The sequence below is a fragment of the Echinococcus granulosus genome (genome assembly GCF_000524195.1).
Source record: "Echinococcus granulosus chromosome Unknown EG_S00002, whole genome shotgun sequence".
NCBI classification, from domain to species: domain Eukaryota; kingdom Metazoa; phylum Platyhelminthes; class Cestoda; order Cyclophyllidea; family Taeniidae; genus Echinococcus; species Echinococcus granulosus.
Window position 1 is genome coordinate 1,966,483 of NW_020170382.1, and position 10,136 is coordinate 1,976,618.

Here is a 10,136-nt window from a genome sequence, read left to right on the forward strand (position 1 = left end):
ATTCGTTCGAATTACGGGTGGTCAAAACAAATTTTCGAACAAGTAGATTTTGCCTACGTCCGTGTATTCCCTTGAAGCTACATTTGTCAATCTTTTCTGTTGACAGCGTGGTCTTAAACTGACCATTCACATCCATGAATTGAGCCACTAAGCCCCATCAAATTAAAAAAGCGTTAAGGATGAAAATAAGTCAAGACACAAAATTGTCCAAAGAAAAGCCTTGTGCATGCAACGAGTGAACCTCGAAGCAACGCGTGGATACGTGTAAGATTTTCCACTCCGAATAATACGCATAACCCAGAAGCCACAATAGAAGCGGTGGTTTTTTTTAATCAACATATTCTGTTAGTTTTAAATCATTAAGTTTTACTGGATGATGATCTGAAAGCGTTAAAAATTGAAGAACCTTGTCCTTCCACAAGGAAAACAGGAGGTTTTGAAAGAGAAATCAAGTCCATGCACAATTAAAAACAAGTTAGTCACCAGCATTACCAAAAAGCCACTGACGCAACAGCATTATTCGGATCCCTTAGTGAAGTACAGAGCGGAACATACGATAAAAAAAATTGAACAAACTTTTAACAGCCCTACTGGCACAAAAAAGAAGTGTATGGTCTTCAAGTTCTGAGATGGACTGCTTGATTGCAGCGGTACCATCAGGCTAGTCACTACATACCGGCTGACTGACTAATGCCTTTAAATAGGAGGACATGCTGGTAGCAGCAAAAGGTGCCGCATAATTGCTGCCACAATCGACTTCGAAAGTTAATCAGATTCTGTATAATACAACCTGACATTTGTCTGAAATTTTTTTTTCATTATGGCAAGGATTCAAAACAAGGCTGTCGATGCCAACGACGCACTTAGAACAACTGGGACAGTCTCGCAAGGTGCTTACCGACGTAAAAAGCAATATATTTTCAGAAGGGGATGGCATTGATGAAATGTTCTAATGTGTCTAACAGCGCAACATATGCGTACACAGCAAAAAAAACCAAATAAACTGAAAGGTAGTGAAGAAATGAGCAGGAAACGGGACACGTGTGCACGCATACAGGCATCAACGCACCATAGCCGTCAGCGGTACCAGATTTCTGTGAAGACTTCACCCGTCGGTAGCGTTTCTTTGAGGTGTCTTTCACACCCTGTTGAGGCGCCATTCGGTTGCCTGGGTTAAGGAGGGAGGATGAAGAAAAGCATGAAGTTCTAGTTAAGAACAAAATGCAGATGAGAATTTAAACAAACAGAATGTAATAAAGAGCTAATTACCTCCCTTACGAAAACAACAACCTGGAAAAACTATACAAGGTAGCGAGTACTCTGTTTACTATCCTGTAAAAGTAAAATCTTACCGGTATTCATACTACTGTCATTAGTGACCTGTGCTGGGTCGTGGACGCCACTACCAGCAGGGTTTTCCAGTGAAGCAGCCAGTTTATCTGACGAGAGAAATTAACAAAATGGAAGAAGATGAACCAGAATGGTGATAATTACGATGATGATTAATCCAAGCGGTGTGATTGACTCATCACGCACCTCGAGGTTACTGCAACGGCCATGTTTGTGCGCGTGGAAATGACAGCGAGAAAAGTTAGCAGTGTAAACACGACTGAGGGAGAGGTCATGGATATGAGTTGTACACATGCTGCAGTCCTCACCCCGTTACATGCCCATGTTAGAATGTACACCGAGGTGAGTGATTGGAAGAGACTAAGGCTCTTCAAAGTTCATTATCAGTGTTCCACAGTTTAGTTACAGTTAGATTGAGGCATGAAGGTGTTTATATACATTTTACCCTCGGCGAGCTCACCTCTCCGCCCCCTTGAGCTATGGTGACGGATTAAAAATGTAAATGACGCCATGAGGGGTGTCCAGTTCGCAACGCCTGGGAAACGCAAAGCTCACCTGAACCCATCTCCGTCAGTTGATTGCGGGCAGGCCCGTTAGAGGATACCTGACCACCGGTCTGCCTGAAAATAACACCGGGGATTTTCACTGTGACTCGACTCAGATCAATCTCCTTGCCGTGAGAGTTTTGGACGTAATCCTAAAGGGAGCCATACGAAAAGGGTCCACGGTTTAGAGGCTCGGGGGTCAGTAGAAGTGTTATTTGAGGGCGTGACATATGGACGAGTATTTTATGCAAGCTATGGACACCATCAAACACTCGGATTCATACACATGGCCAAAACGAGAGCGCCAAGATTTATTAGTCATCGGGCACGCGCACACTGTCGAAATGGCGGTGTTGAATTGGAGTAAGGGAGGGAAAACGTGACTGCAAAGCCAAATTCACCCCCTTCATAATCCCGAACTAACTAGCTAGTGATTTTTTACACCAAATGGCACATTAAAGACAACCACGTGTATCTCTAAGGCAGGAAAAGAAGCAGAGGTTATGGGGGGGGGGGGGGGGTAAACTGGAGATGGCTGGCAAAAGTGTTTACCTGGATACTGGGATGATAGATGAGACGAGCGTCATCTGTCAGCGCGACGTACTTCTTTGTCTTCCACTCCTTATTCAATGGCTTGCAGGTCCGTTTGTACAGGTAGCCCTGTGGAGGAACATTAAATGCTTTTAAGCGAACATCCGTCTTAGAAAGCTGTGATTCCCTAACCTAATTGAGAATGCGAGTCTACGCTTTACCTACATCTGCTCGAAACCATTAAGTGGAGTGCAATGATACCTTGATTACAAAGGGAGGCAAAACATGTAGACCCGTGGACTTAGGAGCATCCATACTTCTTTTACATCGACTACTCATATAAGCTTAGGGTTCCAACCTTGTGTTTTGTGTAATACCAAGTATAGTCATGAAAAGTCTAGGCAAAAAGTACACACAAATGGATGTTACAATTAAAACAGGCTTTTTGGGGAAACCAATAAATCAACATGGATGGGGTGAGACCTTATGACCGTAAAATTTCACACAGCCATGAAACAAAATAATACATGGGTCGATGGAGCCAAAATATTTATGCTAATTTACCAAAGATACACTAAAAGATAGTAGAATGAAGGCAAATTTTGATTCTATCAAAATCTACCTTGAATTGTAGAGGGGAGAACGTGGTAAATTAAAATTCAAGTTAACGTGAAAGGGAATCCAGAAATCGTGGTTACGCATTAGTTAAGTGCTCCGATATAACTTAAGTATTAATCGTGTAAGCGAAACCTCTGGAATGTAAGGAAACACATTCAGGAATGAAAGTAAAGTAATCATACCTGCTTAATGGGAATGGATCTACCACTGCCGATCCCGTCCACCACCTTCTTCTCCTTCTCCCGTGCATCATCCGTTTTCCTCTAAAATAGCAAACAGTTTGCTAGAGGCGACAGCAACAATCGAGGGACGTACAAAGAGGTTTGACTTGGGCCTTGACTTCCGCGATTGAGTGGGCGTACTACTAGGAGTGAGGGGGTCCCTGGCTTCGCCTCGCGGTTCCTACGGTGACAGAAATATTGGGTGTTTATCCCTAATTTAAGGGATGCCAACGTGATAAAGCGAGAGGGAAAGAGGGTAGACGCAGGCAAACAAGAACACACACATACACAAGGCGGGGATAAGTTAACGCATCAATAACATGTGAGGTGGCAAGAAAAACAACATTAAACTCAAAAACCCGATGAGAGCCTGCTCTAATCAAGGGTGGTAACGGTGCCGGGCTAATGAAACGGACTACCCGCCGGTTGGATGACTCAGGTAGTGGTTATAGATGGGGGAAGGGAGCTATTCAACAAATCAGGGCTCAACATGAGTCGAAATTTCAAACACCATTGGCTTAAAAAGCCTCCAGCACACGGGGGTATTTACCACGATTACCAGTGGCTAATAGCCAAAAGTGAAACCCGGCAGAATCACATGCACAATAATTGCAACAAAACCCTATCAGCAGCGTACTGTTTTCTTCTAGGTGCGGAGAGACGTTGCCAAGCTTATTGAGGCGATGAAGTGAATCAAATTGCCAGCACGAGCGATGTATTCGAAATTTGGCACGAATTAAAAAAATAGAGAAGTGATTTGAAGCAGCGAGTTTGAGAGGTCAGACGGCCAAAAGCTCCGGACAAATAGTTAAACTAAAAAATCCGAAATGTCATAAGAAAGTCACCAGTGGAAGGGAAAAAAAGGTAGTAACAAGACCAGAGTTCAAAAAAAAATTAAGTCTGCGCTTTTACAGGTATTTCTTCCCGGGACAAAGAAAAAGACGCGAAAATGGTAGAATTTTCGCATTCACTTTCGACACAGGAGATTTGTTTTCTCAATGCCTAGTTTAGAGTGCTCTTCAGCGTGCCTGCTTGCTGCTGTTGATGCAACCGGATGCCATGAGATGAAGATGAAAGAGGGTTTCAAGCAAAAGTTTATTGCACAAATATATTACACAGCGTCGCAAGATCGAAAACACCTTGTATTTTCCCTTCAGAGCCCAACGAAGGCAGGGGTGTTCACTATGCCACAATTAAACGTTAGAGATTACCGATTGGACTAATTATAATTAACGGTGAAAAAACTGGATATTGAAACAGTGGACAGAGGCTAGGCCAGTAGATATACTTAAGAAAAGGAGAAAAAACATATCTAATTCGAGAAGTATTACTTCCTTAACTTTTCTACAAATAAGAGTCCTAAGTTTATAGAACTAAACAAGTACTGAAAGCCTTCGAAATGTCAGAAAAGATGGAGTTTAAACAAGACTACTCCGTTCGACTTGAATTAATGGAATGGTGTTGATACCAAAAATGGCTTACTGATGCGCAAAGGACGAAAGGAGACAAGATGGGTGATTATTAACAGCTGAGCATTCGAAGAGTACTTGTGGCTAATAAGAGATCAGTTTTACCGCTTCCACCCTCGAAACAAAGCGATTTTTCAGGAAAACTATGTGACAGCGCATCTAGGAGCTTGGTTTTAGATGTAAAACAAGGAAATAAATGTGAACAGAATTGTTTCTAAAGGGAAGCCTCGAGGAAGAACGGAATACTTCACATTCGGATGGATAGCAGGATTTTTCAATGCAAGTAGGGGGATAGATAACATCGCAGCAAAACCGGAATGACTTTCTTATCGACCAGACAAAGTAGCCTGCATTGAAAACCCTTACTATGAGTTACTTTAGACCAAACGTTTCCGTAGCACAATAAACCTCAGATTTACGTCCGTTGAAAAGTAACCCCATGGAAATAGATACCCCTTTCAAAATCAGTGACTGGTGTGGATGAAATTCTTTGACCAAAATCCATCAACGACGTTGACAAAAACATAAATAAGCCATCTGTCAAAGAATAGGCAAAAATCTCGTTGGTGTGTCTGCACAATTTTTCAAGGGGTTGGAAACTCGAAAATCGCCATAAAGAAGAAGAATAGAATTTAAAGGCTAAAAGACGAATGCGGTGGTAAAATAGGATTTCTCAACAACGTAATGGAACCGCCTAAACTTGAGGATTAAATAGGGTTTTGAAAGCTTGGGACGCAAATGTTTCCCGACTACCACCCAATACGTGGAGTAAAATTATGCCGAAACCATTCTTCATCGGGAGATTCAACTGGAGTGAATATGAGTGTGAATTAAAAAGTGAAGGCAATTCAACTACAGCGGTGTGTGTGTGGGAATAGGTTAAGTAATGAAGCGGTTAAAATCAGGGCTAAATATGCTGTTTCAATCCCCGTCTCTTTCCTCACAGAAATACGTGAATTAGTGCCATAGCGCCCTCAATTAATTAAAAAGGAAGGCGGTGAGAGAAGCTTCGTGCGTACAAACAAAGGCAAAAGAGCAAACCCTTTTGGGAACGCAGAGGTACTTCTTCTGTTTCTGACGCTTGCTCCGACGCCGCAGCTAGGAGAAGATGAATGCAGTCGGGATAAACTCAAAAAACACATTTCAAGGAAGAAACACCAGATGATTCACCAATTAGGAGTTACTTCTTTGAGCAGATAAGCAGCACGAATATTCCCTACCACGCATTTATAAATGAAGAGATAGCTAAATAGTATTTTCGGTTGATACAGAATCAACCCAGGATAAGTGTAATTTCAAACATGACATTGCCAATGTTTGTTCTTTAGTTTGCCCCTATTCACTTCAAATCAAACTACTCCGAGTTTTTAGGATCAGTTTACCAAGACAATGAAACACATACACCAAAAGTAGTCAAGAGACACTTTTTGGTGAAATGGAGCTTTCCGACCAATTACATGTGATACAGTGATGGCCACCTCAACATAAGTTATGGAAATCCGCAACTGTGAGGTAGAGAAAGCAGAAAATCAGTGAAAGTAATCACTTAAAGTTCTAGAAGAAAATGGTAATGTGCAATACCGTTAAAAGAAGGGTCTAGTACATAAAGGAATAAGTTAAGCCACCTGCTGATAATGCACATACGATTCGCCCATATGGGCCAGAATGAGCCCAGTTAAGATCGAGTGAGATCCAAATAATGTTTACACTGATGCGGCGCTAGTTGACTGCAAACTGAAAACCCACCACACGGTACCGAATACGACGTTGGGGAAACCCTTAGGTCTGAGCGAACAAACACATAAAGATCAGCGCAAATAAACAGGGCATACATCAATACCACACCACCAGCGTGATCGCTAGAAATAAACGACCCCTGAAAAGCTTATAAAAGATGAAAGAAAAAAAGAAATCATATGCTGTTACTGATTCTACTTGAAATAAGGACTGTCTATTTCATTCACCCTATGATGGCAGAACAAAGAATGTACGTAAATGCAACGATGCTTGGACCTCAAGCCAGACAAGAGATGACCTCCAGTGTCGCAATCGAACGCAGTGGCATGCAGTCCTTGATATAGTTGCCTCGTCTCTCAAGGAATGCAAAACGCATCATGCGCGCAAGGGACGGAAAGAAAATACAAACGACATGCCAGCTCGTCCTGGAGGGGAACTATCTGGATGAAGTGCCATTAGAAAATTACATGCAGCTAGGGAAGATAATTTGTCGTTTCTTCTTCGATTTGATGAGCCACACGCACGTATACTTACGGAGGTGGGCTCGGCGAAACTGAGTGTAGGCCACTCATTATCATTAGCATAGTCAATTTGGCCACTCCCGAGGACCTCTCTAAGATTCGAGAATGAGGAATTACTCGTGGCGTACCACTGAGTCAGACCAGAGTTGTCGACAGGAGCAATGACAAAGGGGTGGACACCCCAGTACGTGTCCGGTGGTGGAGGCGGTGGATGGGGATATCTGGGGTAGTCAAGGGGTGCTAAAACAACAGGAGTGATGGCGCGAGGCAGAGTACCGGGCGCAACACGCTCAATGGAGGGCTGTGTAAATGAGGATGGACGGCCAATGGTGCTGTGCTGCGCGGGCTACTCATAGGCAGGGGAAAACACGGAAAAGTGTAGAGGAAATAAATTGATCAAAATGAAAAATAAAATGCCAGGCGTCGCCAACATAAAACACGAGTTGGGAGGAGAGAAAGGTGGAGAAAAGGAAGTGATACGTTAACAACTGTTTGATCTAACAACTCAGATCATTTTAATTAGATAACTGCACAAAAATAGAGCTAAAGTAAAGCACTCACATCACCAAAGTCTGGCTCGAAACCAGGATTGTTGTGCATATCAGATCGACGGGAATCGTTGGATTGGGGAGTGAGAGCACTACCACTGCCACTAGTGTTGATGCTTCCATTGGTAGCGTTATCCACAGGAAGAGGGGGTAGTCTGTGTTGATAGGTTCCTCCACGGGCCGTAGTGTTGGCGTGCATGCACTGAAGTGACGATTGGGTACTCATGCAGTTGGAAAGATTGGGGTCGACGCCTCCCATTGTCGCTGAATGAATCTACGAAAACAACTGAGGCGCTTGGTCAGATGTATTCATGAAAGACACCGTCAGGTAGAGAAAAATATCCTACTTGAGATATGGGTTGTATCATTCTGTCGCGATAACTATTGGAAGGGACGTGCTGGAGAGGAAACGGTGGTTGCATTGGATAGGGTGGCTGTGCGCGCTGTTGGAATACTTGAAATTGTTGACCCCTTTGAAATTGAGGAGTGCTGGCCGACAGTAGGTAACTCAAATCAGGTCGCGATTGAACAATTTTTACACAGGCTTAAAAGGGATTAGTAAAGGAATCTCTTAGCGTTACCATCTTGGAATACTCTTTCCACGTTAAGACCGTAGGTGGAGCAAGTTTCGTAGTAGGGACATTTATTCAAACTATTCGCTAGTCGTCTTGCTTTTGCATCATCAATAACACGAGGATTTGAATCAGAAGTTGAATCTATGTAAATGTCAATATTAGACAAAGGATACCTACCTTGTGTCCCCACCAGAATAATAGGCAGATCACGGATTTCTCTGAAAGTGTCAAGGCGTTCAAAATAATCGCATACGACTCGGAAACTCTCTTCACTATCTAGGCTAAAGACAAAAACCGCTCCATCTATCCATCTGCTAAATTGTTCATCGGGTGCACCACCCTCATCACGTATGAGGAGAAGGTAGCTCATCCCATCCAGCACAACTTCTTTCTTAAATCGTCCGCCCTCGGGCGATTCGTCTTTTAAATATGTGCCAGTAAGGTAGCGATGAACTAAAGCCGACTTCCCGCTGTTAACTGAACCAAGTAGTCCCTAAGAGCACTAATGTGGGAATAAAGGACCGACACCTACCAACTTTATCTGTGGAACTGTGTGCCCAAGTGTCCATTCTTGACTATTAACAAAAGCATCTGCAAAAAAGAATATTATTCGAAAAAAATACCTTCAACACTGGCAACCTGCCGTCGGAACATCTCAGCTTGTCGGCGATCAGTGAGAGCCTCGATGAGGTCATACATAGCATAGATAGAAGGGTGGACACTTTCGAAGCGCGCAATTTCCTGTTTAATATCATTAGAATTAACATCTTCGCCTCCTTCAGGACCCGATAAGGATGGCATTGCAACCAACAATATCCCCAAAGACTACGAGTGGTATTTCATAACAAGCGCGACAAGAATGGGACATTTTGACCAAGATGGTCATACGCGAACAAAATTGCATTCATTTACTAAGACACCTAGTTAAGATCAAAAAATTGGTACCTATAATGCTTTTTAATTGCGATTTTTTAATTTGCATTAAAAATTATCTTACTCGCTAATTTATGCTACACTAGCACGAAACATAATCCTCATTAATGACGACCATTAGACTGTTTATGCATACAAATTTCCTAAAAATGCATTTTAAAACTGCTAGCGACCTAATGCTTTGGCGCCAGAGTAGAGCTCGAATCCTGCTGAATGGAATATAAGATGTTTTTATGATTAAAAAGTTATCGTGATAGGTGAAAATCCCATCTAAAAGTTTAACTAATGGGCCGTAAAGGGATTCAAAATACTATTTGCTTGACAGGCCTTAAAGTCCATGCAGGCCTGTTATGTCCACCTCAGACAAAAGTTAGTTCCAGTCATCGTTTTCAAGTTATATCTTTTCTAAAGATTTTAATGTGACACAGTGACTGTAAGGAGGTAATAAAAGACAAGCCATTAAAACTCCTTTGGTAATGCTTTTTATAGTAATGAGGCTTCTCTGAATTTGAGAGCAGACACGGTACTCGGGCAGAGTATACATATATGTAGCGTCCCGAGACTCCCTGAAGACGAAAGAAGATACAATATTCGGGCAGAATATAGATATATTCAGCGCAGAGAAGGTGTTTGGGCTACTGGCATGGCCCAGAAGGCCATCCCACCAAGTGAGGTACAAGAGGGCTAATTCAAAGTACCATAAGTGGCGCCTCACCAGAACCGAGGGACAAGCCACTATTGTATTACACAGAAGGGTATGGGGCTACTAGCCTGGCTCGGAGGCCACTCCACTCTGAGACGGTACAATGGCCAAGATGCAAATTGTATTTTACTAAAGCCGAGAGCCAAGCAGCCATTGTTTTCTGGTATGTTGCGGTTTGAAATTTTTTTGAGCTGTGCTGGCATTAGAGTCCCTGAATGCTGTGCTTCTGCCCTGCAACATGGCCTTCTGTATGTTATTAGTTTATGCTTGCATAGTACATTGGCTTGTTATAACTTCAGGAAATACTCAAGACGCCACACATAACTAGTTCTCTAAGCAATTAACCATAGACCCTTAATGAAACCGGAGCAAAACCACCTTTCTG

The 10,136-nt window shown here is 42.7% G+C and overlaps 1 protein-coding gene across 1 annotated transcript in view; it reads right to left on the reverse strand. All coding sequences in view use genetic code 11, as the record gives it.

Annotated features, from left to right (window-relative positions):
• The window catches only part of EGR_00570 (Centaurin-gamma-1A), a gene marked incomplete at both ends in the record, with an annotated part of 20,033 nt that extends 11,117 nt beyond the window's left edge, over window positions 1-8,916 (reverse strand). Inside the window, 11 exons of the mRNA XM_024489819.1 lie at window positions 1,056-1,168; window positions 1,353-1,439; window positions 1,906-2,047; window positions 2,448-2,555; window positions 3,227-3,307; window positions 3,360-3,446; window positions 7,554-7,814; window positions 7,888-8,084; window positions 8,122-8,608; window positions 8,648-8,706; window positions 8,739-8,916. Of these exons, the coding sequence (XP_024355816.1) occupies window positions 1,056-1,168; window positions 1,353-1,439; window positions 1,906-2,047; window positions 2,448-2,555; window positions 3,227-3,307; window positions 3,360-3,446; window positions 7,554-7,814; window positions 7,888-8,084; window positions 8,122-8,608; window positions 8,648-8,706; window positions 8,739-8,916 (1,800 nt within the window). The remainder of the gene's footprint in view (window positions 1-1,055; window positions 1,169-1,352; window positions 1,440-1,905; window positions 2,048-2,447; window positions 2,556-3,226; window positions 3,308-3,359; window positions 3,447-7,553; window positions 7,815-7,887; window positions 8,085-8,121; window positions 8,609-8,647; window positions 8,707-8,738) is intronic.
• Window positions 8,917-10,136: the final 1,220 nt, after the last annotated feature.